The following is a 26,919-nucleotide window of genomic DNA, read 5'->3' on the forward strand; positions in this document are numbered from 1 at the left end:
GTAGGATTCGACCTACCTCCCGTTCAGGCCGATACCGCAGTCCCCGACCCGCACAACCCGGGGCGCTACATGCAGCGCAGCCAGGCAGGCAATGGAAGACTCGGTGTGCTGACCTTTGCGGGGGCCACTCTCCAAAGTCACCCGGCCTATTGAAGATACGAGGCTCTCGGTCTGTGTGTGTCAAGACCCACATGGGCAACGCGGACCAGAAAATCGGGTGGGGCGGCCGTGGAGGTTGACCATCATCGAGTCTGTTGGTTGAGCATTTCACTGTAACTCCCAGGACGTTAAATATGTTTTTCTGAAACATGGAAAACCACGGATGTTTGATTCTATGTAGCGGATGCTCGGGTATACTGATGAGTGTGGAGAACGTCAGACAACGGAATGGAATGGAGGTGGTAAGTGTTGGCACTACTGGTAGTAATGGATCAGGCAGGCCAGTCGTCTATCGAACTTAATTCAGAGCCGCTCACTGGGAATGGTCAAGGGGACATACCGAGCTGTCGTGGCCTTTAACGTCCGCAGCGCCAAAATATGCGCACTACACCCAGTTCGACGCCCATTTGATAGAACGAATTGATACCCCACACAACACCTTGGACGAAAATCTTGTGTTCGTACAGCGCAATCAGCGCACCAAGCGCTGCGGGGGTTAGTTTGGGGAACATCAAGCTGTTGCCTTCAAAGACTTCACTCTTGTAGAGCGCCTCTGAGCCCAGCTCCTTGCGGACTTCCTCCTCCGTCTTGCCAAACGCCAGTGCCTCTGGCTGGGCGAAGAAGTTGGAGAGCAAGATGCGGTGGTGCTTGGACTGCGCAATGGGGTTGTGTGTCGTTGCCGGCGCAAGGAAGTCAGTAGGAATGATATTGATGCCCTGGTGGATGAGTTGGTGAAACGAGTGTTGACCATTGGTCCCCGCCGCGCCCCAAACGATTGGCTGGGAAAGGGTGAGAAAGCACAAACACCGGAAAATGCGACGCTACTTGCCCCGTCTTGGGAGGTTACACGTTGGCCGCCTTTCGTGACCGTCTTCCCGTTAGACTCCATGGCGAGCTATTACTTCCATGGAGTCTAACTTCCAAGTAATCCCGATCCATTGTGAAACTCGTCAACGTCAGCGTCCTGCATTCGCATAATCAGCTTCTCGTCCAGAACTGGTGGTTCTGCAAGATTTATAATGATTGAGAATTGTTGCAGCCGCAAGAACTTTTCTCTCGCATCGCCAAACGCCGTCTGCGACGAGAGGTAGGTGGTTATAGCCCGGAGATCTCTGATGGCACCCAGCTGGAGATTCTGAGTCAAACATTGTCTGTGCTCGATAGAAAAGACATAGGCAACACACAATAAATGCAGTACGATTGTCGCGTTCTTGCTTTTGGGCATTCGGCCCGGATGTCCGATACACGTCCTCCAGCTTCTCAGGTTCTCACTGGCGCGTCCGGTGGAGTAGGGGATCTGCGCAGTGTCAAAACATCGACGCCAGTTGCCAGCTTTATATAAGGTCTGGGACGATAGCAAAAAATCCCGAGTATATCGACTGGCGAGTGGGCGGAATTGGGGGAGCGTGGTCTGGGCGTCTGGAAGGTGGCATCGTGATTTCTACTAGACGTGACTGTACATACTCTATCTTTTTCCGTCATGCTCACCAACGAAGCGCTCCCCACAACATCGGCAACGGTCACTCTACGCATAATCAAGTCGTTTGAGTTTCGTACGGAGCGGAGTCTAGTTTTGCATAGCGTAAATCTCGAAACGACCACTGTCGGCCAGCTGAAAGAGATGGCGCGGGGAGGTAACAACTCACCCACCGCGACACTCATCCACATACCGCCCGCTAGCCGTGACAACCGAACGGGCATGGAGGCCATATCATAGCATCGCCGCGTCTCTGGGTCTGCATTTGCCCCCGTTTTGATGGGTCGATTGACTCATTCAACGCGTTCGTTAGATACGCTGAAATTATACTCTCATGCCCATGGCGCCAAGGTACCCCGATCCTCAACCGATTTCCGAGACGCTCAATAGTGCAGACCACAAATCTCATCATAAATCTTGACCACGACGACTGGATATTTGACGACGACAGCAAGCTGCTGGTTGACCTTGGTTTCGGTATGTTTGCCGCGATGTCCATCAAGCAATACTCATAAAGAGTAAAGAAAACGAGACGGAAGTGAGCTTCTTCAACTACGAGGACTATACCCGCTTCAAGGCAAATCCAGAAGTGAGCTCAAACCACCACCACCACGGCGCAATCTCATGACCACTACAGACTCGCTGGGATGCTTAGGGAATATTACGTATAGGTAGCACAATTGACAGCAACACACAGACTCTATAGAAAAAATGCACACAATCACTGGTTAGCGCACTGCACCCGCGGCTCCTCCGTGTCCTCGTCCATAGCCTCCTCGCGAAGCGGATTCCTGGTCCGCATATCGACCTCGTCCATGCTGACCTCATCCAAAATAATATTCTTGGGGAACGTCTTGACGGGGTTCCGAGGAGGGAGCGCTTTTTCGAGCAATGAGATAGCAGTGGGATCGATGCTCTCTGGGAATTTGACGCTCAGCTTGACGTACATGTCACCAGGCTCATGGTGTCGCTGTGAGGGCATTCCCTGTCCCCGAATGACCTTGACATCCCCTGCGGAGAACAATAAGCATTGCGAGAGAGAAAGTAGTAGATCATACCATGTTTGACCACTTCGCCAGGCTCTATTTTGACGACGAGGGCCCGGTCATCAAGATGCTTGACAACGAATTGGCCACCCGCGAGAGCAGTTAGCAAGTCAACCTCGACCTCGATGATAAGATCGTTCTCTTGTCGTTTGAACTGCTCGTGTGGCTTTTCTTCGATGACGATAACGACGTCGCCTGGCTCTGCTGTTGGCGATTCGTCGCTCTCTCCGCGGAATTGAACCGTTTGCCCGCCCTTCATGCCCTTGTCTATATGAACCTCGAGTACCTTCTTCTCTGGTAGAACCTTCTTGCCCTTGCACTGAGTACACCGATCTTTAGCGTTGATAACCTCTCCCGTCCCAGAGCAATCGTCGCAAGGAGACTGGATTTGCTGGATCATCGGGCCCATTTGACGAAGCGTGACTTTTATTCCACGACCACTGCAGGTGTTGCAAGACCGGACAGCGCCGTCCTTGCCGCCCTTGCCTTTGCATTTGGAGCAAATTCGGTTCCGTGTGAGGGCAAGTTTCGTTGTCTTGCCCTTGTACAAGTCTTCAAGCGTGACGTGTACACGGTGGACAAGATCTTTTGTCTTGCGGGGGCCAGCGCTGCGTCCGCCACCGCCTCCACCAAAGAAGCCGCCTCCTCCCCCGCCGAAAAGATGACTAAACAAGTCCTGATCGTCGATTAGTACGCTTGCAAAGGAGTTAGATAAAATATCGATCGCGTACTTGAGGGTCCATGCCGCCCATTCCTCCACCCTGTTCCAGTCCAGCCTCCCCTCGCGTATCATAGATGTTGCGCCTGTCTGGGTCAGATAGGACTTCATATCTTCAAATTCGGTGAGAGGGTTGGAAAAAAGCATGACTTATAAACCACCTACGCATGTGTGACCTCTTTGAAAAGCTCGGGATCGCCACCCTTGTCGGGGTGTAGCCTCAAAGCTCTAAAAAATGGGTCTTAAAACGTGAGCGGCTGTCGACGAAAAAATATACTTTTTGCGGTACGCCTTTTTAAGATCGGATTCGGACGCATTGGGAGGGACCTACATAGACTGCATTGAGTATGGTCACCTCTAAACAAGGAGTGCTTACTTCGAGAAGATCGTAGAACTTGGTTTCGCGGACCATGATGGATGGGAGGGGGCGGTCGTGGTGGAAGTGAAGGGTTAAAAGGCGTTAGCACAGCAGTCTGCCAAATGCGGATGGAATACGCTAGAAATTGCTGACTAAAATACATGACTACTACTTGCTCACATCCGGGTACACATCGAATCGACGCTGCTTCGTGACTGGAATGCCTGCTCTGGCGCTCTCCATCACAGAAGGGTCTACAGTCGTTATTAACCATGATTTGAACTGGGCAAGAACAACTTACCAATGTCAGCAAAGACAATTTCTTCGCCTTCTGCAGCCTCTACCAGGACACTCGCCCTAAAACGAGTCAGCGAGCCTGTTAAAAAAAATTGCATCCGTACATTGGGTCTACAACCATGGAATGGCCCCACGCATGGTAATTTGCTGTTAAATCCCGTGCGGGACTACACATAGCAAAGAATACTTGGTTGTCAACAGCACTTGACCCTATTTGAACAGATAGGTTTGAATGACACAGAAGAAAGCAAACCGTGATCTTTGAAGTACTTCCCAGTGCAGCGGACCAGTGGTCGTGTTAAACGCGCCAGGATAAATGAGGACATGACAGCCTGAAAAGATGTTGGATGACGAAGGAGTAACGGCGCGAGTACCTTTGCGGGCGGAAATCATTGCCAGTTCGGGAAACCTCACGTCGTAGCATATTCCAAGCCCGATGCGGGCAAACTCTGTGTCGAAGGAATTGATGGTCGTGCCAGGACTCAGCGTTTCGCTTTCCTAACCCAATTTCCTGAGTTGAATCTCAAGACCTTGAGTTGTTGTTACTTGCCTTGAACGTTATCTTCCCTGGAATGTCGATGTCGAATAGGTGGATCTTGCGGTAAGTAGCCACGAGATCGCCTGGTAGCTCTTATTTTATTGTTCGTGGCAGTTGAGTATAGCTACCTTGTGGGTTAAATACTGTACAGGTATTGTACAAATTGTCTCCGTCACTTTCAGGAATGGTGCCTAAACCAGAATTCATCATGTTGAAAAAGGTCAAGCGACGAAGTAACCTCCGATAAGCCACGTTTCGGTTAATTTTGCCGCTCTTGAGAGCATTTTTACGCCTAGAATGAGTTGAGTAGCTGCAGCATTCCACTCGTTTTGCCGCACTTTCACTCTCAGTATTCGCAACATCGTACCGCTTGCCGTCGATGAAGCCGATTTTCTCGGCGTAAACGGGAAAATGGACGTGGCCATATGGAGAGTTGAAGCACTCCTGGATCGGTGTGAGCTTGTAGAGAGGCTCTGGCAAGAAGCACAACAGGCAGGACGATAAGCTCGGGTCTCTTGCTGTTTGCGGTGGCCCTGAGGATCATATCATGAGCATGCTTGAGATTTTTGGACTTGTTGGCAGTAATTTCCCCGAGCTGGATGAGAGCCACCGTAAAAGGTTTGAAGGAGGGAACCATGGTGAGTATACGGAAGAGAGAGAAGGCTGCCCGGACAGTGACGCGTCTTCTCTTCCACCGTGACGATCCACTACTAGTATGCTGCAAATCGGCGCGCAATGTTCGCACTCTGACTGTGGCGAGGTGAGGCTGCTGCTCTCGCTGTCAGCGCCTTGAACGACGCACCTCGAGGTCGACTTTCTGCCCATCCTCTGTGTGGCCTGCAAAGACTATTTTTGTCGCTTTCACGCAACAGTCGACGGCCACTCTTGTAAAAGCGCCAGATTAGGTCAACAAGCACCAGCAACTAGCTCTTCTCCTCTTCTACGTTGCAGCGCTGGTAACTGTGGGAAGCCCAGTCTTGAAGCCTTCATCGCCGCTGCCTCTGATGACCAAGGCCGGACACCCGCCAAATGCACACAATGTCAACAGTCCTTTTGCGCCGAGTAAGTTCAGGCCAAACACTTCATACGCTGACTCATCCTCTACCAGACACCGCCATCCCAAATCTCATGGCTGCTCTGAACAAGCACCCGCCCCGCCGCCAAAGAACGACAAGGCGCGGGCTTTGCTCGCCAAACACTTTTCCTCTACCAAATCCACTACTGCCACCCGCACAGCGTCAAAGCTGTGTTGAAGAAACTAGACAAAATATTCGATGTTTATTAGAGTAGGACTACCAAGTATTTATACTACTCTCTTTATTCTAGTATATTCTGTATTCTGAGTCAATAGAAAGTGGGAGAACATTCCCGACGCGCCGAGCGTCGGTGATGGCGCAGCCGCTGACGTCATCTCTCGGCGATGACTCGGGTTCGCCAACCCGCTTACTTCAACACTCCCCCTCGAACACACGAGTCGAGCCGTGCTTTCGCAAGCATGGTGCGCAGTGGAATACCTCGCCTGGGTTAGAGGCTTTCTTGTGGTGTTGTAGACTCCCCCTTTCTCCATGCAGTCTCTGATGCTGACTGTAAATCCCAGTGTCTGTTGCCCATGTGCCGTTTGCTGCTTGGCCGTTCCTATGGTCCTTCCTGGCCGCCCTCGGCGCCAGCGTCAACCCGGAGTCCATGCCGTGCCCATACCAAATCCGTTGCCGCGGCCCATAAGCCCTCGGTGTCCATGTCCGTGTCCGCGAGTACATTCCCATGTCGTGTCGGTAGCCTCCGGCCCGGTTCCAGTTCAAGTCCATCCAATTCCGAGTCCGACTGTGATCCAGCCCATCGTGGCGATCCCTTTCGTGACTCTGTTCCATTCCATTCCAGGTCCCAACCAACTGATCCAGCCCATTGGCGATCCCATGGCGGTAACCCATCCCAAGCCAAGTCCATGCCGCTCCGGCGCGCCGGCCGTGAGCCCGAAGCTGTGTCGATGACCGATCTGTGCTGACCATGCTCATCTGTCCGTGTGCTGGCGATGCTGAGCCATCTGCCATCCGTGATCGAGTGTCCGGTACGTGTCGTTCCCTTCGCCGCTCTTTCCCGCGCTGCTCTGCCAGCCCATTGCCGTAGAGGGATCACATCCCAAAAGGCTGCTCCATGGAGCCGTCCCATCGCGTGGTCGCTGTGTGTCGGAGGAGGGTGGTGCAGGGGATAATAAGTGGTGTCGCTACTGTGGGGTGCTTGGCCAATGTGAGGTGCCGGGCCCCATAACCTGTTGAAGAAACTAGACAAAATATTCGATGTTTATTAGAGTAGGACTACCAAGTATTTATACTACTCTCTTTATTCTAGTATATTCTGTATTCTGAGTCAATAGAAAGTGGGAGAACATTCCCGACGCGCCGAGCGTCGGTGATGGCGCAGCCGCTGACGTCATCTCTCGGCGATGACTCGGGTTCGCCAACCCGCTTACTTCAACAAGCTGCCCGCCGACCCCGCAAAAGCACTGATGGTCATAAAACACCGTGCGGTCCCGCTCGACCCCAAGGACAAGTCATCCGCACTCGCGCCCAGCGAGCGCTTCATTTTCAGAGCAGAAGACAAGGTGTTCTGGACGCGAAAAGTAAAAGTGTGACTCACAATAGACAAACGCTAAACTGACGGCGCGCAGAATGTTGGAGCGGGGCGTGTCGCTGACTTGATCGCAACACAGCTCAAGCGAAGTTCTACAAAGGCACTCTTTCTCGCGAAAGAGTCTGGTGACCGATGTCAGAACGATTTGTCGCTTTCGAGCCAGCTTGTCGAAGGGGGGCTGGTCACGCTTTGTGAGGAAGACATTTAAAATTTTAAATACATTCTTGGTCGTAGGAGAGCGCAAGGTATCATGAGTGTAAAATGCAAGAGAGTCTACGTATAAGAAACGAGGGCAGCAAGCCGCCGCAGGTGTGACACATTCAGATACGCTGGCACGTAAGTCTCCAGGCCAGACACCTCTCGCGGCAGTGGCAGTTCGTAAGGGCCAACTTCCTCTGTCTCAAGTGGAAGCAGCAGATGGTCGTTTCGGTCATTAGCCTGTACCCGCGAGGCTACTACCTTCAGGATTTCAGGCGATATCGGGTTCTGACGATAGGGTTAGCAACAGCACTATGCTCTGGAAAGGGATACCACCCACCTCATAGTCAGCGACATAGTAGTTCGTGCACATTCGTTGGATCTGCATCGGACTCAACATCCAGCAGACGTCGTAAATTATTTCGATGTCAGCCGCAGTCGCCTAATTCATCAGACACTACTTTTAGGCGCAACACATCAACACACCTTCTTCAGTTGGAGGAGCTTGGTGGCCTGCATCAAGTGCTCCAATTGCAATGTACCCTCAGGCATGTCGTGTGATTTGCACCACTCCTCAATACGAGTAATGTTGTATTGTATTTGCATTGCTGTAAAAAAAACTTGTCAACAAAACAAAAAAGTGGCCCAAGAAACCGTTCTTGCCTCGTTTCCACGAAGAGAAGTTGCGTCGCATGAGAAGATCGTTGAAACTCGTGACTCCAATAAGCTTGAGCAGCTCCGTGACGACCTGCTGCACAACCGATTCCTCCATGTAGTAGCTCTTCAAGCTCTTCCACACCTTGTTCAGCAAATTGAGGATGTCGTCCATCGAGTAAGCAGGTGTGCTGTTGGCATTCAGCAGTCGGTTGAACAACCGCCCGCCGCCATCGCTCGTCGTAAACCCAGGAAGTGACTGGCTTTCAATAAGCGCCGGAATGACCATCTTGGACAGCTTCTTCTTCGTCTCCAGCATCCAGGTGTGGTAGATGTTGTACTCTAAACTGTCCAGGTCGTGCTTGACCACAGAGACAAGTCGCTCGTAGTCATTCCAGTCAAACGAGCGGACAGCGTTTTCTTCACCTGGACCAATGCCTTGCAGCATATCGCTCTCGGCGACGCAGATAAATGACAGCATCTCGTGAACGTTGGAAAGCCAGAATATGCCGGGGACGATGGCCTCTTCACCCGTGAAAGACTACACACATTAGTTTAGAATATATCAAAGCAGATTATGACTGACCATAACATGCCCTTGGATTGTCTGCATGACGTTTGCCAAGAACCGCTCGCTCTCCGGTATGAGCCCATATTTCCACATTTCGTTTGTGACGAGACTGATGAGGTTTGCGGGGAAGAGGATCTCCTTGACGGCGGACGGGTTGGTGAGGCTGGGGGCGGGGATCTTCAGGCCGCGGACAAGACCATCCAAGATATCCTCATCAAGCCGTTTAACGTCCTGCATGAGTCGGATTTTCTCTTCGGCAGGGTCATCGAAGTCGCGAATGTCGGGCAAGCCATTTGAGCGCATGCGAAGGTAGTTGTCTTCGCCGTTGTAGGCAACCGACACCGCCCGCGGGTTGAGTGCTTGGGTCTTCTTGACGCTGAACATAATTTCGTCTGTCGATGTCCGATGATCTGATGGTGCGATGTTGAAGACACCTGCTGAGCTGTGTCGTCGCTGGTGCCTTTGACCAGCGGCTCCCTGACCAATGGGAACAGTACCGTTTTGTTGTTGCTGTTGCTGCTGCTGCTGCTCCAACGCGCGCAAAGCTGGCGCAAAAGTGGGGGACAGTGGTGGGTCGGCACGAGAACCACGAGTCAGAGCATTAAGAGCATTCGAGCGGTTAAGTTGCTCCCGCAGACTGCTGACTTCGTTCTTGAGAGTCATAATCACTGAACTATCTTCATGGTTGCGAGAAGGAGCAGTGTCAATAGCCTTCTGCTGCTGCTCCAATTGAGCAGCTTGTCGGGAAACATCGTCCGTAAGCTTCTGAATGATCTCCTCCTTCTCGATCGCCTTCGAAAGCGCCTCTTCCAGACGCTTTTCTACCTCCGCTTTGGTTTGCAATAATTCATCGCGACGAGACAGTTCCGCTTCTGCTGTACGAAGAGATGCCTGAGATTGTTTGGTCCGTGCATCCAGCTCTTCGTGACGATTGATCCATTGCTGGAGCTGTTGCTCGAGCTCTGACACCCGGACTTGAAGTTGTTTCCGCTCTTCTGTCCGAGCTTGAAGAGTTTGCGTAAGCTCGACGACCTTATTCTCAAGCCTGTAGGATGCCTCTTTGTATGTGTTGACCGAGCGCGCCTCGGCACGTAATTCGCGTAGTTTCTTGCGGGCGTAACGCCGGCGGATACAAGACTGCAGATATACCACGTGACGAACATCGGCACGATGATGGCGGCGGCATAACCTTGGGTAATCAATTCAGACAATATTCAACAGAAAGCAGACAATACGAACAGGCCTCTGAAAAGACTCTGCAAGAGGACGGCGCCTTGCGTTTTGCGATCTTGAACAAACTGTGCACGAGCCTGGATACCGCGCACACCTTTGATGGAAATCAGTGATGTCATCATGGTTGATGATGGAACACATACGGCTTTGGAAGCGTCGGATGGAATGGCTGATATCCAAAAACTTTTTGCGCTGAACGAAGCGACGAACGGCAGTCTGCAAGCGTTTGGCCGAGACCTCCCGCCTGATGTGCTGAACAAGGCGCTTGGCCATAATCCCTCTCCACCATGTTTGGATCTGAATGGTGGCTTTCCGAAGCTGCTGGTACTTCTTGACTGCCATACGCCGACGCATGTTCTTCTGTACAACGGTAACCATAGCGTTGAGTCGATCGGAACGGAAGGCTTCCAGAGAAGCCAACATTCCCGCCCGGAAAAAGATCTTGGTCAGCCCATTCTGATACTTGTCTTTGTCAGTAATGGACTTTTCGAGGATGATCGTGCAAAGTTTTCGAAGATCCATAGACTTGATGAGCGGCTGCCAGTCAGTCGAGGGAACCAACATATAATAGCTAGCAAAAACTTAGATTGAAGAAAAGTGGGAAAGAGAAAATTGATGCACCGTTCAGCAAACTCCTCGTATGTCCAACGAGTAGGGTAGCCGGCACAGCTGATTCGAATTGTCTCGAGAACACCACAAGCACGAAGCTGGCCCAGGACTTGTTGAGGTTGGAACTCCCAAGGCCGTTTCTTCTCATTTGGTTTAATGCAACGGATGTAGTGCACATTAGTGACGCTGAGAGTATCCATGAGTGTGATTAGGGACGCTTTGAAGATGGATCCCTGAGTGGGTTTCTTCACAGCGCCAGGCCGTTTAGCCCCAGTAGCTGATGTCGGTGTCGCTGCATTACCGACAAACGACTGTCGACCAGGATCTGGAATGACAGACGAGCGTCGAGAGCCAGCTCCTGCACTTCCAGACTCTGAAGAGCCAGGATTGGGACTGTCAGGTGACTTGGTGGTAAGAAGTGCAGCATCGAGAACTTCCTTAAGGAACGGGTTTTTGGTGCTTGCCAATAGAGCCATGTGTTCATCTGGCACAGTATCTCTGTTCTTCTCCAAGAAGCCTTCGACTTCGTAGGTGACGTCGAGAGCATAATGGGCGATGGTAAAAGCAGAGTTACCGAACCTGGGCTTCTTGTAAACGTCCTTGAACTCGGGCTTCAATAATTGGGTGTTGAGCTTTTGTAGGAACGAGCCATCGCTACCAGAAGGCAGACGAGACTCTTCGTCAAGTAGAGCCAGGACACCCAATTTGCCCTCAATGACATCAATACACGGCTGGTTGTCAGAGAAGTCAATGAAGGTCCAGTTGATCTCCTCCTTGACGTATTCCTCCTGCTCGAGTTTGAAGACGTGGGAATTGAACTGGAAAGAGACAAAATTAGTCTTCGTGTATAGCCTTCCTTGCAAGTGATACGCACTTCTTGCTGAAGCTTTTCGTTGGCGTAGTTGATGCTAAACTGTTCGAACGAGTTCTGGAGGGGCAATTAGCGGTAGAACGGTCAAAGGTTATGTATATACCTTCTGGAAGTGCTCAAAGCCATAAATATCAAGCACGCCAATGAACATCTCTGCCCTGGTCGCCGCATCACCGTTCTCTCCAGCTAAACTCTCATTCACAATGGCCACCAGCCATTCGAACATGCAGGCATACACAAACTTGGCCACACTGTCCCTGACCACTGTCGCCTGGCCTGCGTTGAGGGCCGTTACGATCTTCTCTGAACGCGTCGTAATCTGTTTCTTGACAGTCCACTTCTTGAACTCTGCCACATTGACACCAAGGAAACGCGTAGCGAGTAAAAGTGCGGCATCGTCGTCGTCGATAATTGCGTCCGTCCGTGTTTGTGTGATTTTCACGTTACCCAGGTGAAGCATACCCGCAAGCAAACGGAAGACGGCCCATTGCTTCTCAACACTGATCCCGACGGTAGACAGCGCCTGTTGTGTTGCTCTGAACTCCTCGGAATCGTCCACGCCGTTGATAGGCGTAGAGCTAGGTCCTCCTTGCTTCAAGTAGAAGAATTTGTTGATATCAGGATCGAGACCAAGATCTTTACGTTCCTTCAACGGGGCACCAGCACACAGTTGATAGAATATGTGGTAATTTCGCTCCGTCAACGGTTGGAAGACGATTCTTGAACGCTCCAAAAGGTAGGTTCGTATCCGTGCACCGACAATTTCTTGCTTTCCATCAAACAAAATCTGGTGTGAGTTTAGTGTTAAGATCACCAGACAAGCGATGAACCCCACCTGGATGTACTTTCCGAACCGAGAAGAATTGTCATTCCTCGTGGTCTTCGCGTTACCAAAGGCCTCGAGGATAGGGTTGGTCGCGAGAATTTGTCGCTCGATTTCGCTCGAGTCGTCCAAAGAGAACTTGGCTTTGGCCTTGGCATTAGAGTCCGGGGGATTGACTGAGGCGAGGTATCGCATGATGAATTTGGCAGACTCTGTCTTTCCCGCTCCACTGAACACTCCGTCAATACGCCACCTCCAAAAAGTGTGCAGCGAAAGCATACCTCTCTCCGGAAACGATGATGGTCTGGCCCTCGCCGTCCCGCCTCATAGCGGTATAAGCGTCTTCCGCAATAGCGAAAAGATGGGGCTCCAGCTCCCCTCTCCTCCGTCCACTATACGCCTGGATAATGTCGGGGCCATACATAGTCACGCGCTGGAAGGGGTTGACCGCAATGAGCACAATTCCGCTGTACGTGTAAATGCTATGCTGGGCATATCGGTTGCGGATGGTGTGGAGGACTGACACAGATTATTGAGTTCACCAGAAAGCAGGGGGTACGCTCGACAAACCGGATGGCTCGTTTAGATGGGAAAGAGTCGCGAGATCATCGGCGGTCTCGAGTAGTGGAGGGTTGCGCAATGGGGGGAGGCCATCTTTGCCGTCGCGAATATCTTGCACAGTAGTGTTGACTACAATTTCCTAGATAGAAGATTCGGGTTGAGCTACTTGGCGGGAAGCCAAATATGTAAGAACGCACTTTGCCTCGCTCATCGACAAAAACGAGCTTGAGCGCATCACCAGTTCTGCTCACTGACGAAACCTCAGCCGACACCCATGCAAGCTCCTTGTCCTCAAAGTAGGCCCGGGTGCCCTTAGAAGAGAGAATTAACCGGGGAAAACGAGCCAGAGAGTGAAACGACGACAAACCTTTGTGTAGATGTTTTCCGCCATAATGGGAGTTAGGATCAAGCTGCAAAACGTCTAAGCCGTATTTGACGTCTACACCGGACAGATTTGAGTCCTCTGGCAGTGCTGGCGCGGGCGCGGACACAAATTTATGGTGGCTGTTGTCCGCGACCAGGTTCGCTGGTCGGGAGAGATTTGGGTTACGTAATGATGCAGTCCTTCGTAGATGCCAAATAAAAATACAATGCGTAAATTAGTCATCATGCTTCAGTATCTGTCGTTGGGCTGGCCAGGTCCTCATTTTCTGACGCCAAATCCCGTCGTCTCCGCCTTCGTTGAGCCACCCCGATTGTGGGTGACGCCGGTGTGACAAATCCATCGGACTGTAATCGTGCCAGCATGTCCCTGGCAACATCAGCGGTTGCAGCTGGCGTGTCTCCATCCAGATTGAGCGAAGCAGGAACTCCAACTCCATCTCCCCTTGTTCTCCTTGTTCTTCGACTGACAGCGTCTCCGTTGCGTAACTTCTCCAGAAGCGTATCGAGAACATCGTCCGCTTCGTTGCTTCCTGCCTCGTCCAAGATCTTTTGTCGGTTGGCTTTTATTTCGTCGGCAGCCTGCCTCCGCTTTTCTACCGCCAGTCGCTCCTCCAAAAGCGTCTGGTTTTCTGACTTGCATTTCTACACACAACTTGGTCAGAAAACAAGTTCGCTGCGAGATATTCTCTTACCTTGTAGGAAGTTACAAAAGTCTTGAACACCGCGTAGAACTCGGACGAATTCATCGCTTTTTCGTCCTCGCCATAGTACTTGATGGCCTCCGTGAACGTTGTGTCAGCGAGGTTGACGCTATCGGTAAGGTCTTCCAGTTGCGCATTCGCCTTCCCAACAAAAGTCCACATCTGCTTCCCGTACTTTTCGCTCTGGTCCATATCAGCATAATGATCCGCGAGCTCTTGACGAATTCGTTTTAGGCCATCACGCAAGTCTCCCAGCCCCTTTCTCAAGTCTTGAAGGTTCACTGGATAGGAAATCAGATAACATCTCACGTTGATCAGGCCGTAAGAACCGACCTCGGTATGCCTCCGCAGGCTTCGCAAGCTCGTCCAAGAACGTTTCCATATCTGGGAAATGTTTTGCGACCGTCCGTTCCAAGAAATGCAGCAATGTAGTGTTGTTGACGGATTTAGTGTCGACCATCTTGTTGATACTACTGACACGGAATCCAAACGCCCCTCCCTTGATGCCCGTTCCGTTCATATAGTTGCCAATCAAAAGGATGAGCTGCAAGCCGTCAATCCACATTCAGAACCAGTGCGAGTTGTCACCAACACTGAGTAACTCCTTGAACGCTCGGGCATCTAGAAGCGATTGACTAGCTTCTGAAAGTTTCCGTGCAGACTGAGTGATTGTTAGAGCGGCATTATGAGAGGAGAACAAATATACCTCATCAAGCAGTGACCATTGCTCCTCAAAGTCACATTTGTAGAGCATGCCTTCTATGCGAGGCCCTAGTCGGTCTATTTGAATGAGTTTGACCATGAGACGGTCGGAAGGATGAAGGCCAGCGAGTTCCTCGGCATCAGAATTGCGATATACGTTCAGTTTCCCGACTTGCTCTGGAGATGGGAGGACGGGCTTGAGCTCGCTTAGGAAGCCTTGCGTACACAGATCTTGATCGAACTGTTGTATCTTGAAAGCGATTTCTTCGGGTTGGAGCTGCTTGACTCGCTGGATTAGAATTTCTATGCCCACGTTCAGGTTGTGGCCCTCTTCAATCCAAATCACGTACCGACTCGTTTCTTCGTCTGCGGATCCAGCACACTCTTGAGCTCGGCATGCTTCTGTCGGGCTATGGCCTGTGTAAGAACAAAATCAGATGTGCGCGAGTAACGAACCCATGAGATTGATGACGAGCTGTTTCGCTTTGAAGTCCTCCTCCATTTCCATCCACACACCATCGATTTGAAGCTTGTTGATGATCTCTTTCTCTCGCTCTGGTGGTTCGTCGTTGAAAACAGTCTTGGCAGCTTGTTGTTGAGGAAGCTTGTCCCACTGAAGCTGCTTCATCTTTGTGCTTGGCGGGGGGATAGGGAGATCTTTCCGAGCAGACAATAATGAATTGATATTTGCACCCAAAAGAGATGTTCGGGCCGAGTTTGGAACAGAGTTGGCGACTGATCCGGGCATGGACATTGGTGGTGGTGGAGGGGGTGGCGGAGGAGCGGAAGATGATCCGGGAGGCGGTGGGGGGGGGCGGGGGGCGGAGGAGGCGTGGCTGTGCCAACCCTAAAGGCTGGCGGTGGAGGCGGTGGAGGCGGCGGAGGGGGGAGGAGGAGGAGGTGGTGGCGGCGGCGGCGGTGGTGGTGGCGATGCACCTTCTTCTGGTATTGGACTGGCTGCACCTCTAGCAAGTAAATGCTTGCTTAATTGTTCTGCCAGTGTTCCAGGTGCTGCTCTCTCATCTTCTGTTGGCCCAGGTGATGATGACCGACTATAATCACTATTTTCCGCATCCTCTCCACGAGCACGCAGATTGCTTGATTTGTAAGGCATATCGCCTCCCAGCGGTGGTCGATCCGCCCGTCGAGGTGAGCCTCGGACACTTCTTGAGCTGGAGAGTGGACCATCTCGTTGTGGATACTGGGATGATAAAATTCAAGAGAAAGAACAAAAAAATCAAAGTGGGAACTTACAATCTTGACACCGGCAGCGATTTGTTGTTGGATTTGCTCATCAGCCGCATCATCGTCCGCATCCATAAATTGAGAAACTCGTCCATTCTCCTCCGGTTTCGGCCGCATGGATTTAGTTAACACTGAACGTCGCAGACTTCCTTTCTTGCCAGGAGTCCCATCTGGATCCTCACCACGTTGTCTCCAATTCTCCGAGCCTTCGAGGATTCCAATCGTTTTGGCGCGTTGATAGTGCTTTTCGAGTGTCTCAATCAGAGTCTTGCGGTCCAACTGTCCTGAACTCGAGTCGAGAATGCTATCAACCCCCCGACCCATCTCCTTAAGCATCTTGAAAAGCTCCATAATTTGAGCCTCCAGCTGGGCTATCCGCTCCTCATAGCCCTCTCGTTGGGCCTCAATTTGCCCTTGCAAGCGGACTGTGGTTTCCCTCGATATACTCAGTTTCTCATCCATATGCGCCACTTGACTCTTGAGTCGCCCGACGAGGCCATCTTGTCCCTGAGAAACCTCTTCATCCAGCATTTCCTTCTCCAGCCTTAACCGGGTTAGCTCTGCTCTTGCCTCAGCAGCCTCCTCCTCGATTATTTTGTACCGATCCGCCTCATTGAATTGCGCGATTATCCGCTCAACAGACTGGCCCATTCGCTGTTCTGCCCCCGCCAATTTCTTGTCTAGCACAACATCCGTCACCAGCGAGTCAATGAGCTGATAGTAGTGCACCATGGGTTGGCCGTCTTCCCGTATCAACAGCAGATGCTGCATCATCGACAAGAAATAGTCTCGCGCCTTGGTGTCCTGTGTCTTCGCAAAAATCGCATTGTACACGTCTTGCGGGTTGTTGAGGTCGCGAAGGATTTCCTGGTCGAGACGCTCTCGGAATTTCGCCTCGTCATCATCCAACACAGTTTGCAGGATTTTGAGCTGTTTATCGATCGTAGGCACTCCGAAGCCTTTGCACAACTCAATGATACGCTTGAGACCAGCGGCGTCCATTTGAGATCGATGGTGCAGTCGCAAATCCAGGTCCTCGACGAAGCCAATAACACCATTGATCAGGACTAAATTCGCCACCTAGAAAAATAATCATTATTATTCGCCTCTCCAGAGAGGATTCGCTACTTACCGCATACTCGTTCAGATTGGTATCGATTCCACCAGTCTTCTTGACCTCATCACTGGCGCCGACAAGACTGCCCATTTTCCCGCGTCCTGACAGTGACAATTCCATTGACTTGAACCAGTAGGCGTAACAACCCGAGCCTTCATCGTTCGCGGAGCTGAGGGCATCTAACGCAGCCACCACAAGTGGATGGGTTTCGCCATCATTCCAATAGGCAAGGAAAGATAATAGGTCGAGGAGAAGTTTGCGTGTGGGGAGATGGGGGGTATTGAGAGACGAGGCAACTTGCGTGACAATAAGATGGTGTGTTAAAGCTTCATTAGTAGCGGACTGGAATCGACTTTCAGTTCGCTATTCGTGCTGTCACAAAAAAAAAGCTACACACTGGATTATTGAGGATTTGCTTCAAACACTTGACGACTTCATATTCCAGGTTTATGTCAACTTCCCGTCTTTAAATCCTATCAGAGAACTGACACCTACAAAAGAATGAGAGCAAGCTTACCGAGAAGTGCGTTTCCGACTGATATGGGTTAGGGTCTGAGCAAGCACAGATGTTCCGCGCAGGGAGATAAATTGTCGAAACCAGCTGTGGCGAGTTAGATCTACGTCGTCAGCATACGATAGTCCACACACCTCAACTCTTTACTCCGTAACGATACCAATAGACTACTTGCTTGTTTGGGTGTAATGGTCTTGTCAAGAAACTTGCGGATGAACCACTCAGGCGACTCGTGCATTATGGGCGCAGGCTGACCCGAATCCACCTGTCGGCGGGCTTGGTCTTCCCTAGCCTTTTCCTCTTTCCACCGTATGTGATAGTCGTTGTACACCATGTGCCACTTTTGCTCGATGGGGAGGTTGGGCATGTCGCCCAGGTCGCGGGTGCGCTTGACGTTCTCGAATAGCGCCTCGATTTCGTCATCCGTCTCTGGACGAGGGAAGTTGAAATCGTCTGACCCGTTTGCGTGTCTGTGGAGATGGAAATGGGGTATATGCGAGCCTTCGGAGTATGTGAATGAGGGAGCGTATTTGGAGGACCTATTTTCATTTGAACGAGTAGTCATGGCTGACACTGGACGCATCGTTGCAGCCGACGGCGATTGGGGGAAGGCTGAAGAAAAGCCAGGTGATGAGGGGAACCCAACGGCGCTATTTGGAGTGGGCGGAGGGAATTGGCCAAAGTCTGACATTGCTGGAGAGCGCAGGCCAGATGATGAGGTAAAAGATGTCCGGGAGTTGGACGATGAAGCAAACGAGTCGGTGTAGAGCGTTGAAGAAGAGTCGGATATGGAGGAAGCGGAGGAGGCTGTAAACGCGTCGTAGGCCTTGTCGCGTTCTTGTTTAGAGCGCTGCATCGCATACTTGTTGAGTTCGGTCCCATTGGTAGTGAGCGTTGGGTTGGTGATTGGTGCTGAAATGAAGGCTGAGTTTGGAGGTCGGTTGGGAGACTTTGGCGCTGGGCCCAGTCGGTCATACGGAACCGAACGATCCCCCAAGTCGCCTGAGGGCACCCGAGACTTGTGTCTCTTCCTGCCAAACAGGCTGTCCATGAATAGGGAAAGACGCGACTCGAACTTGGTCGAGAGATGAGATCAAGAGAATATGGTCACGATCACGAGTAGTTACAATTAGATGGGTTAGTACATTTTTTACACCATATTATCGCCATTCTGTACACGAGCTCCATTTGTTGCTGCCCCACCGCCCAGACCTAACGCAGTAGCATCACCAGGTGCGCCAACAACTCCCTCTGCACCACCCAACCCCCAGCCTCCCTCTCTTGTGAAAGGTAGTTGATGAGACGAATATTCTGCCTGTCGCGAATAATCGAAGAAAGGCATTATATCACCAGCGCCATGGCGATGGAACAGTGAAGTTGCTCGAGGAAGAGCTATGTGATTGTACCTGTGCAGTGGACGGTCAGAAATTGACACTATCAACAGAGGCTCAGTTTTACCTGAAGTCGGTGACAGCGGCAAAAGTTGAGCGAAAGGCGACTATCGCCGTGCTGATACCGATGATAGCTCCAGCAAGCACATCATACCAGTTGTGAACTGAGTCACCTGTAAGTAGAATTCAAGCCTCAACAATTCTAACCCACATTCGTCAATCGTCAAAGCCCCTGAAATCAAGGTTGCTCCAAGAAGAGGGCAGAACATGAGTATCATCTTCCAATATGCCGAGTTATGCGCGCTCATGACCTTCAATTGAGCATTGAAGTATAAGGAAAGATAGAATAAGCCAGCCCAAGCTTTTATCAGGCTCGTCAGTCTCGTTGTGGAAGGGAGGTGAAGCAGTAAGTACCGGCTGTTGAATGTCCTGATGGCATGGACTCGAGCGAGTCGTTGATCGTCTTTTCATCGCCTGTGCAGATACTCCGGTCGTACATAATCGACGCAAAGCCATTCCCAGAAGGTGCAGCCCCAGGTTGTATGTTGGGCATACACGCAACAAGGAAATGGGGTCGCAAGCCACCAATCAACCATTTCACCCATACCTACAAGTCGCGTTTGAGGAAAATTGGCATTAGAAGAAAAAGCACCCTTACTTGGAACACTGCGGCAGTGATAAGACTCTTCAATAGCCCAAGCGTTGTTGTGCACAGGTCCTCGAGACTTCGGCGTCGAAGTTGGAACAGACAGAAAAAGAAAAATGGCACAAAGAACGCTATCAACGCTGCAGCGACAATGGGCACAATTTCTTTACGCATTGGGTATCTGGTAGCAGAGCATCAGCTTCAGTCACCGACAAATACTGCAAAATCGTACGCGAATTGTGGATAGACCACTTGTCCGTCCTGAAAGTAGACAGGAAATGACCTGCTCGGAGCAGGAGGAGCCTGAACGAATTTTAGTGTTTCACTCCAAAAACATTGACGATAGCACCTCATAGATCCCAAGGCCAAGGGCGCCCATCAGGGCCATGGTAATGAGGTCGACACCGTGAAGTCGAATCCAAGATCCGAAACGGAATTTCTGGTTGGCTTTCTGGTGGGGCATTGCGTTGAAAGTGGACTTCTTGCAACCAGCTCATTCATATACGGTCGACGCGTTTGTGGAGCGCACTTCAACTTCGTCATCGGTGACACACAAAGCGGGGAGAAGATGAGAAAATCATCGTGTCGTTGTGTGAAACTCGTGAGTCTGACGCGTGCCACATCCTCATCCTGAGCGAATAAAAATAGATGCAATATGAGGAGTCACATTCTGTTACATCAAAAAAAAATTACATAAGCGAATACTACCGTCGATTACCCTGATAGTGAAGACGTTGAGAACAGGGCGACCGCACAGGGAATGACCCAGTCGACGTACCGAGGTGATCGTCGTAATATCCTTCCCTTTCATAGCACCCAGACCAACTCCCTGAGCGTAAACTGCGGCAGATCTGGGAAGTTTTCTCAGTAACTGATGGACACGAAAACAGAATATTTACATTGGGTCTACGCGGCCTTCGCCACTAGTTCCTAGGCCTGTGCCTTCGGTCCAGCCCATCATCTTGAGCAGTTTGTTGCCGACATTGCTGTCATCCTGGCCTGGATTGACAGGCGCTGGTGGAGGAGAAGGCGGCGGCGGTGGGCCATCTGCTTGTCGCTTTCGAGTGCCCGTTTTGTTGTTGTCTTTCTCTGGGACAGGAACTTCGGGTTGATTGAAGAGCACTCGTCGTTCAGAGGCTCGGTCTCTATATTTCGGCTGTTCCGACCCACTTGCGGCCTTTCGTGTGGCGACCTTCTGTCGTGCAACATCGCGAAGATTTGCGTCCTTGAGGTTTTTCTGTGGGTAGCAGAGCATGCCGGAAAGTTGCGTTAGCCCAGTCTCGCCAATAAGAAAACATAGCAGCATAGATGCGAGCCTTATGAAGTCCAGATTCTTTATTGTGCCGCCCCAATTGATCGGCACCTTTGAACTGTCGCGCACAGAGGAGACAGGTCAACGCATCGAGATCGGAAAACTCGAAGTCGTCCTCTGGAGGCTGGGTATCGACCACCATGGAAGCAACAGGTTCACTCTTCTTAACAGGCGCCTGCATAGACGGTGAGCATTCAGAACCAGAGTAACCCAGATTTTCGGGAGGTATAGCCAAAAGAAGGTCACCAGAGAAGAGGTTGTTTGAGGGGCAGAATCTTTCAGCTCTTCTTGGACTTGATTCCATTTGTTGATGTTGGTTGCCGTCTGGAAATCCCATATCAGTATGATGTACATATTGCGATCAACCGAACCGACCTTCTTGCTCGCCATTAGAGGAACAACTCGTGCAGAGCCTGCGAAATTGTTAGCTCTTCCCTTGAACCCAAGGAACGCAAACCTTTGGCACGCTCCTCTTCTACTTCATTATCGATACCACCGTCATCGAGGGAAAACGCCGGGTTAACAGGCTTAGCAGGAACTGTCGAGCGGGTCAACTGGAAATCTTTGGATCAGCAACCAACATACCAGGACCTGCCCGCCCAAGACCTTTGTTGAAGCTTAGGGTAACAGGTTTGTCGGAAACTGGTAACGCAGATGCAGCCGCCGGCATATCCTGGACAACCTCCGTATCTGGTCAAGTCAACTTGTGAGGATGACAAAGAAATAAGTGAGTACCTCGGTGCTTCTTCTTTTCTTTTTTGTCCTTGGTTGTCGCAGTGGCCGCGGTGGGCTGAGTAGATTCCTCGACTTCAAACTCCAAATGGGCAATCGTTGATGTCTCGTCCCAATACCTGACCAATGTGTTGTCCTCTCCGCCGAGACTTGTTGACCCAGCTATGCAGGCGTCGTCGCGGATCATCAGGTCTGCAATAGGTTGAAATGAGTATGGATGAGCGAACGAAACAGCGACAGGTCGGTCGGAAATTCGAAAGCCGGATGGATGGATTTGAGGCGACATCGTTGCACCGAGGACAGTGCTTGCCGCCTAAAACTGTATGAGAGGAAGAAAATACGGTATACGGAGCGTAGGGCACCTGAATATCCACAAACTCGACGAAGGCGAAACCCAAACTGGCCAAAGTCGTCTTGTCTTTGATCAATATGATTCGTTTCATGCCCTTGGCACCGATTTTTCCCGGTCCTGAGGATGAAAGCATAGCTTGATAAATCGCCTGAGGACCGGAAAGAGGGTCCAGTCCACGGAAAAGTAGAACGGCCGCTGGTGCACTGCCAATGTCACGAGTTCCGTCGTTTGCGTTTGCCCTGTTTCCTTTCCCTCTGTCGCTTGGGTTGACGCTTTGTGAGAAATCGATTTTGACTCGACGACCATTGTGAGGAACACCACTCTCAATCGCCTTATAGAAAGTTGCAGTGGCAGTGGCTCCATGTGAGGCGGGAGGCGGTATTTGAACAAAAGGGAATCGTGGGTCGACAAAAGTCCGCGCGTGTTCGATGGAGGAAAAGCAAGCGAATCCAAAGCCCTTGGAGGCACCTTGCAAGTGCGCATAACGTCAATAGAGGTCCACACGATGGAATACGAATGAGCAAGTGCCTGATGTTCTCTCGCGGATAATTGTGACAGACTCGATGCTACAGCCAAGTGAGACGAGATACTTTTGCAGCTACGAGAAATTTGAGCATGATGAGAATATAATGAAGCAATGAACAAATACATCAGCTTCGTTGAAGTCAGGATCCAGTCCAAGGAAGATGACATGTGGACTGGGTTCCGAGGGTTGGAGGCGCTTTTTCGGAAAAGACGCCCCTGCTCCGTTGTCGTAGTCGGTGTAAGCTTGAGACGCTTCATAACCCTGAACGGAGTCAGAGTGATCATTAATGGGGTTGAGAGACAAGTATAAGAACCCCAGAATTAAATTTTCGGCGTTTGCTGTCAGCATAGTGGTCGTCATCTGAGCCAAGTTGAGCTATTGGTTTGGTTTTATGGCATGCAACGCACAAGATGGTTTGCCCTGGTCCCATTCGCGATGGTAAGCCATGGAGGTCAGGAGAGTGGCGCAGTGTCACATCAGGTCACAATCACACAACTCTCAAATCCACACATGACTGACCACGGTTCGTATCGGAACGCAGCTACTCAGCTCACTCAGTCTTTACAGCCCATGTAAAGGTCCAGGATGCGGCCATAGAACGCCAGTCTTTTATGGTTCGTCTTCCCGTTGTCTAAGATATGGCTAATTCGTCGTTAAGCGTGAGGAGCAATTCCGACACTTTCGTTGGACATCCAGAACACTGCGAACAACATTTTGGGGGGCCATTATCATACCGTTTGGTCTTTATTTGACCATCAGCGCGTCAACGGTATATTTCCAGTTCCCACTTACTGGGCCGACTAATACCTTCTCAGAACAAGTGGGATTGGACTGGAAAGAAGAAGGGCGAGTCATTATCGAAATCTTAGACTCTTTTGCACAATTCTATCGCAACCTTGCAACCTGCCCCAATGACACTGCTTAAAAGCGCGTGAGCCGGGGCCCGTTGAGCGTTGTGGTCAACCGCAATATCCAGATGCTCCAACTCGTCATCTCGAAACTCTCGAATCACATCTCGCAACAGTGCTACGCTTGGATCGCCAGAGGGAAGCGATTCCATTTCTTTCAGTTGACTGGCCTACGAGTCGGTCATCCAGTACACCAATGAACAACACTCACTCGTCATAGTGCTCTCCAATCACAGTTTCAACAGCCTCAGTGCATGCCATTGCTGCCTCCTTCCCCATCAGGGCCGTCGCAGCACCCAAACCGAAGCCTGCTACCTTGGCGACTTCAGTGAAGAGTGTCGGGCGCACGCGGTGTTGGAGCTGAAGCTTGTCCATAACTTGAAGATGTTTCTTCTCTTGTTCCCACATGTCCTAGATATCATTGAGCCTTGCTTCGACACCAATAATAATAAGTAACCTGGATAAGTGGCTTTAATGCGGGGTTTCTCCCTAAAATCATCATTTGGCCCATATAGATGTAGTTGGCCGCGATTTCGCCTGCTTGGTCGACGCGCAACGCGCTATCCAGTTTCTCTCTTTGCGCATGCGAGAGAGCCGGAGTGGTGGACACGGAGGGAAGAGTTGAGCTGGCTTTGTTCAAATAGACTGCTGAAGCTTGGACGCGACCACGCAGCATGGAATGCCAGTGTGACGGATGTGACCGAGACGCGCACCGTGACTGCTCATTAATGCGCTCATTGACAACCATGTCTACGTGCGTTTCCCGCTTAGTTCGCGTTAATGCTTTCTTATTAAACAGATTCAATCCGACTTCGCCGATAAATATGGCAAGTGAGAAAGATTGGGCTGCGAATCTGGGTATCTTGGACTGGGATACGTGGGTGGCTTACCCTCATGCGATTGGTTTTTGTTTAATGGCAGCGCAGAACCCAGATCGTCTTCACTAAACGCTCTTTGATCGAGTTTCTTAAATATACGGGCACCACGGTAGACACCAACTTCTCAAACATTCAAAAGTTACCTCGTGAGGACTGTCCGAGTCTACCCACTCGGCTTGCCGATCAACGCGTTTCTTAGGTTATGCGAAATTTGGCAAGCTCACTGAAGGGCCTGCCGGAGTCACTAAAGCATCCGGTAAATTCCTGCATATCAGCGTTTTCCCCATCCATTGCCCAACACAGAGCAAACCTCAACAACTTCGGTTACTTCCTCACAATCGTCGGACGATTTCAAGCCAACACGCCGTGTCCGAGATCCTCCAGGCGGGGCTCGTAGCAATATCTTTGGGGACGATGACGTTGTAGACGCTCTTGCTTTGGCGCCGCCCAAAGAGTCGGCGACTGAATCGACGGAATTCAAACCGACTCGTCGTGTCAGGGAACTCCCCGGTGGCGCTCGAAGCAACATTTTTGGCGATGAAGACGAAGAAGATGTTCCTACTTCAGTACCTCCTACCGAGTCGGCTGAATTCAAACCAACTCGTCGGGTCCGAGAACTCCCTGGTGGCGCTCGCAGTAACATCTTTGGTGACGACGATGAAGTCGATGCCCTTGCTTCGGCTCCGCCCAAACAACAGCCAGTTGTTGCAGATACTGCAACCGCTGAACAACCAACAGCCGCCTCAGGCTTCAAACCCACACGGTGAGCCTTTATGATTCCCTCCAGTTTCTAAATCAGCCTGATCAATACGGGCCAGACGTGTGCGAGAGGGTCCAGGCGGTAATAGCAGCGTGAACTCATTCTGGGGAGACGAACCCGAAGAATTCAAACCAACCCGCAGGTATGGAATCTTTTCCCTAGGCCAGGGCATTCTCCGACAATGAGACAGAGTTCGGCAAGCGCCAGGAGGTGGAACTTCCGGTGTCTGTGTGCATACTTCTCAAAAACTACACCATGACTCATTTTTATTAGATCTTTTAATGTGCTTAGTGTATACCAAGCAAACAATGTTGTTGCTCAACTTCCATGTATTGATTGAAAGAGACTTTCGGCTGACGTAGCTCAAATAGACACGGGGTAAGCCATACCTCACAATTGTGGAACGCAACACAAGAACTGTAGCTCAGTGGCTTAGAGCATACGATTGCAACCAGCTCTTGGTTATCGTGAGGTCGCGTGTTCGATCCACGCCAGTTCCTTTGTTTTGTCCTGTTTGGCCTTCGTCAGTGGAAGACAGTCATGTCTTTTTCCATTTTCTGATTTAGTTCATCTTTTTTTTTTTTCCTTTGTCCTCCATTTATCTCATTACGAATCATGCGCGCAGTCATGATTGGACAGAATTGGAACAAAGTCCCGTGTCATTGAGAGTCATGTTAGCTGTCGCCGTCGATCATCACAGCCATCAACCCAGCCTTATAACATCGGGTCACTCTGTTCATCCAGCATCGCGCCTGTCTACGCGTCCCCGTTGTTCATGTTCGACCTTGTCGTCGTCGGGGAAGGCGGTGGGCCCGATGAAACCAACTTATCAGGGTAGGAGCCACTAACTTTTACGCGTCGTGTGTTTCCTAACGCTGCCATCCAGCTATCTTTTGAAGCCCTCAGACAAGGACTGGAAGGACGGAATAATTGCTCTCGAAGCGGGTTCGGGTCTTGGTGCACTCCAAAAGCTCATCAACAACGATTCCCGTCTGTTCAACTCGACATCGGCTCTCGAGGTCTACTCATATGTGCATTGCTTCCTCGTCACCCACGCCCATCTCGACCACGTAAATGGGTTAGTGCTATCTGCTGGCACGCTTTCCGGCCCCCGCAAACGTGTCTATGCGTCGCGACAAACGCTTCAGGATCTCGAAAGTGTTTTCGCCGATCGAATTTGGCCAAACCTGGCTTCGTGGGATAAGGACGACGGAGACTATAAGCTGCTCTACACGGTGTCAGTATGAGCCTCTTCGAATTCCACTGTGTTTTTTTTTTACTTGGCATAGGATTGGGACGCGGGACCTCTACGAGCAAATTATCCCTGGCGTCTCTGTGCGCTACTTTCCTGTCTCCCATGGCCACAATGAGCGAGGGGACTACGATTCCGCTGCTTTCTTCATTCGCCACAACCCCACTGGCCATGAATTTCTGTTTTTCGGCGACGTTGAACCCGATCTGGTTTCCCGCTCTCCTAAGACTATTAATGTTTGGCGTGCTGCCGCTCCTAAAATCCCTGCCACGCTTCAAACAATATTCATCGAGTGCTCCTGGCCGTCCTCCCGCAGCGACGATACGCTCTATGGACACCTGAGTCCTGTCCACCTAGTTCATGAACTTGAAACACTTGCGAGTGGTAAGCAAAGCAGATCCCCGTGTACCCATTTCACGTGCTGCAGAGATCGTCAAGGTGCGAAATTCGACTCGTACCTCCTCAAGCCTCGTTCGGCCAAAACGGAAAAAGCAGCGTTTGGATCCGGCGCCAGTCGATTTGCGAGGATCTTTGACTGGTCTGCGGGTATTTGTGACCCATTGCAAAGACACGCTCAATGGTGCACCTGATCGGCCCAACCAGACACTTATAATGGAAGAGATAAAGGCCTTGTTGGAGCCAAAGGAATTAGGAGTGGAAATCATCGCAGCCCGTCAAGGAATGCGTGTCCGTACGTGGCGCTCTTTGCACCGTCTTACTGACCAGAACCAACCCAACAGAAATCTGAGTCAGCTTTC

General features: G+C 51.0%; 13 protein-coding genes across 13 annotated transcripts; 5 read left to right on the forward strand and 8 right to left on the reverse strand.

Moving 5' to 3' along the window:
* Positions 1–515: 515 nt before the first annotated feature.
* On the reverse strand, positions 516–1,048 carry MIND_01062800 (Glucose-6-phosphate isomerase; the record flags this gene model as incomplete). The annotated part of the gene is made up of 2 exons (XM_037367208.1): positions 516–938; positions 1,007–1,048. 2 exons carry the CDS (start codon positions 1,046–1,048, stop codon positions 516–518), a joined length of 465 nt encoding a protein of 154 aa, XP_037216602.1.
* Positions 1,049–1,639: 591 nt separating this feature from the next.
* Positions 1,640–2,291, forward strand: MIND_01062900 (uncharacterized protein; the record flags this gene model as incomplete). The annotated part of the gene is made up of 6 exons (XM_037367209.1): positions 1,640–1,793; positions 1,840–1,893; positions 1,950–1,987; positions 2,032–2,113; positions 2,161–2,225; positions 2,274–2,291. 6 exons carry the CDS (start codon positions 1,640–1,642, stop codon positions 2,289–2,291), a joined length of 411 nt encoding a protein of 136 aa, XP_037216603.1.
* A 66-nt stretch (positions 2,292–2,357) lies between these two features.
* Positions 2,358–3,812, reverse strand: MIND_01063000 (uncharacterized protein; the record flags this gene model as incomplete). Its single annotated transcript, XM_037367210.1, has 6 exons — positions 2,358–2,647; positions 2,695–3,358; positions 3,414–3,513; positions 3,566–3,628; positions 3,678–3,727; positions 3,777–3,812. The coding sequence occupies 6 exons, from the start codon at positions 3,810–3,812 to the stop codon at positions 2,358–2,360; spliced, it is 1,203 nt and encodes a 400-aa protein (XP_037216604.1).
* Positions 3,813–3,926: 114 nt separating this feature from the next.
* On the reverse strand, positions 3,927–5,418 carry MIND_01063100 (CN hydrolase domain-containing protein; the record flags this gene model as incomplete). Its single annotated transcript, XM_037367211.1, has 10 exons — positions 3,927–4,012; positions 4,060–4,115; positions 4,160–4,258; positions 4,309–4,536; positions 4,586–4,676; positions 4,722–4,784; positions 4,832–4,885; positions 4,932–5,037; positions 5,081–5,339; positions 5,396–5,418. The coding sequence occupies 10 exons, from the start codon at positions 5,416–5,418 to the stop codon at positions 3,927–3,929; spliced, it is 1,065 nt and encodes a 354-aa protein (XP_037216605.1).
* Positions 5,309–5,846, forward strand: MIND_01063200 (Glucose-6-phosphate isomerase; the record flags this gene model as incomplete). The annotated part of the gene is made up of 3 exons (XM_037367212.1): positions 5,309–5,353; positions 5,402–5,655; positions 5,702–5,846. 3 exons carry the CDS (start codon positions 5,309–5,311, stop codon positions 5,844–5,846), a joined length of 444 nt encoding a protein of 147 aa, XP_037216606.1.
* Positions 5,847–7,060: 1,214 nt separating this feature from the next.
* On the forward strand, positions 7,061–7,429 carry MIND_01063300 (Glucose-6-phosphate isomerase; the record flags this gene model as incomplete). The annotated part of the gene is made up of 2 exons (XM_037367213.1): positions 7,061–7,210; positions 7,259–7,429. The coding sequence occupies exons 1-2, from the start codon at positions 7,097–7,099 to the stop codon at positions 7,427–7,429; spliced, it is 285 nt and encodes a 94-aa protein (XP_037216607.1). The 5' UTR covers positions 7,061–7,096.
* A 65-nt stretch (positions 7,430–7,494) lies between these two features.
* Positions 7,495–13,132, reverse strand: MIND_01063400 (Myosin 5; the record flags this gene model as incomplete). The annotated part of the gene is made up of 15 exons (XM_037367214.1): positions 7,495–7,707; positions 7,760–7,861; positions 7,906–8,027; positions 8,074–8,614; positions 8,660–9,833; positions 9,884–9,971; positions 10,021–10,448; positions 10,499–11,304; positions 11,361–11,414; positions 11,461–12,144; positions 12,193–12,409; positions 12,462–12,699; positions 12,751–12,880; positions 12,939–13,052; positions 13,109–13,132. 15 exons carry the CDS (start codon positions 13,130–13,132, stop codon positions 7,495–7,497), a joined length of 4,935 nt encoding a protein of 1,644 aa, XP_037216608.1.
* A 215-nt stretch (positions 13,133–13,347) lies between these two features.
* MIND_01063500 (uncharacterized protein) lies at positions 13,348–15,282 on the reverse strand (the record flags this gene model as incomplete). Its single annotated transcript, XM_037367215.1, has 7 exons — positions 13,348–13,767; positions 13,818–14,107; positions 14,160–14,370; positions 14,419–14,487; positions 14,533–14,831; positions 14,879–14,938; positions 14,985–15,282. 7 exons carry the CDS (start codon positions 15,280–15,282, stop codon positions 13,348–13,350), a joined length of 1,647 nt encoding a protein of 548 aa, XP_037216609.1.
* A 93-nt stretch (positions 15,283–15,375) lies between these two features.
* MIND_01063600 (RhoA GTPase effector DIA/Diaphanous) lies at positions 15,376–18,455 on the reverse strand (the record flags this gene model as incomplete). The annotated part of the gene is made up of 6 exons (XM_037367216.1): positions 15,376–15,729; positions 15,783–16,853; positions 16,906–17,232; positions 17,288–17,354; positions 17,408–17,491; positions 17,539–18,455. The coding sequence occupies 6 exons, from the start codon at positions 18,453–18,455 to the stop codon at positions 15,376–15,378; spliced, it is 2,820 nt and encodes a 939-aa protein (XP_037216610.1).
* Positions 18,456–18,554: 99 nt separating this feature from the next.
* Positions 18,555–22,822, reverse strand: MIND_01063700 (RhoA GTPase effector DIA/Diaphanous; the record flags this gene model as incomplete). Its single annotated transcript, XM_037367217.1, has 20 exons — positions 22,771–22,822; positions 22,665–22,723; positions 22,487–22,624; positions 22,342–22,435; positions 21,848–22,305; positions 21,489–21,798; positions 21,339–21,443; positions 21,211–21,291; positions 21,129–21,166; positions 20,964–21,077; positions 20,813–20,928; positions 20,341–20,757; positions 20,220–20,292; positions 19,791–19,922; positions 19,674–19,744; positions 19,454–19,622; positions 19,210–19,402; positions 19,007–19,156; positions 18,863–18,959; positions 18,555–18,810 (listed from the first exon to the last, which is right to left on the reverse strand). Exons 1-20 carry the CDS (start codon positions 22,808–22,810, stop codon positions 18,555–18,557), a joined length of 3,111 nt encoding a protein of 1,036 aa, XP_037216611.1. The 5' UTR covers positions 22,811–22,822.
* A 406-nt stretch (positions 22,823–23,228) lies between these two features.
* MIND_01063800 (5-demethoxyubiquinone hydroxylase, mitochondrial) lies at positions 23,229–23,956 on the reverse strand (the record flags this gene model as incomplete). The annotated part of the gene is made up of 3 exons (XM_037367218.1): positions 23,729–23,956; positions 23,483–23,682; positions 23,229–23,436 (listed from the first exon to the last, which is right to left on the reverse strand). The coding sequence occupies exons 1-3, from the start codon at positions 23,945–23,947 to the stop codon at positions 23,229–23,231; spliced, it is 627 nt and encodes a 208-aa protein (XP_037216612.1). The 5' UTR covers positions 23,948–23,956.
* A 40-nt stretch (positions 23,957–23,996) lies between these two features.
* MIND_01063900 (uncharacterized protein) lies at positions 23,997–25,191 on the forward strand (the record flags this gene model as incomplete). Its single annotated transcript, XM_037367219.1, has 8 exons — positions 23,997–24,025; positions 24,071–24,148; positions 24,198–24,295; positions 24,349–24,405; positions 24,453–24,912; positions 24,968–25,051; positions 25,100–25,133; positions 25,183–25,191. Exons 1-8 carry the CDS (start codon positions 24,000–24,002, stop codon positions 25,189–25,191), a joined length of 846 nt encoding a protein of 281 aa, XP_037216613.1. The 5' UTR covers positions 23,997–23,999.
* A 436-nt stretch (positions 25,192–25,627) lies between these two features.
* Positions 25,628–26,909, forward strand: MIND_01064000 (uncharacterized protein; the record flags this gene model as incomplete). The annotated part of the gene is made up of 5 exons (XM_037367220.1): positions 25,628–25,743; positions 25,796–26,146; positions 26,199–26,545; positions 26,589–26,852; positions 26,902–26,909. Exons 1-5 carry the CDS (start codon positions 25,685–25,687, stop codon positions 26,907–26,909), a joined length of 1,029 nt encoding a protein of 342 aa, XP_037216614.1. The 5' UTR covers positions 25,628–25,684.
* Positions 26,910–26,919: the final 10 nt, after the last annotated feature.

The sequence above is a fragment of the Mycena indigotica genome (assembly GCF_014461135.1).
Source record: "Mycena indigotica strain 171206Taipei chromosome Unknown Mind.scaff0009, whole genome shotgun sequence".
Taxonomy (NCBI): Eukaryota; Fungi; Basidiomycota; class Agaricomycetes; order Agaricales; family Mycenaceae; genus Mycena; species Mycena indigotica.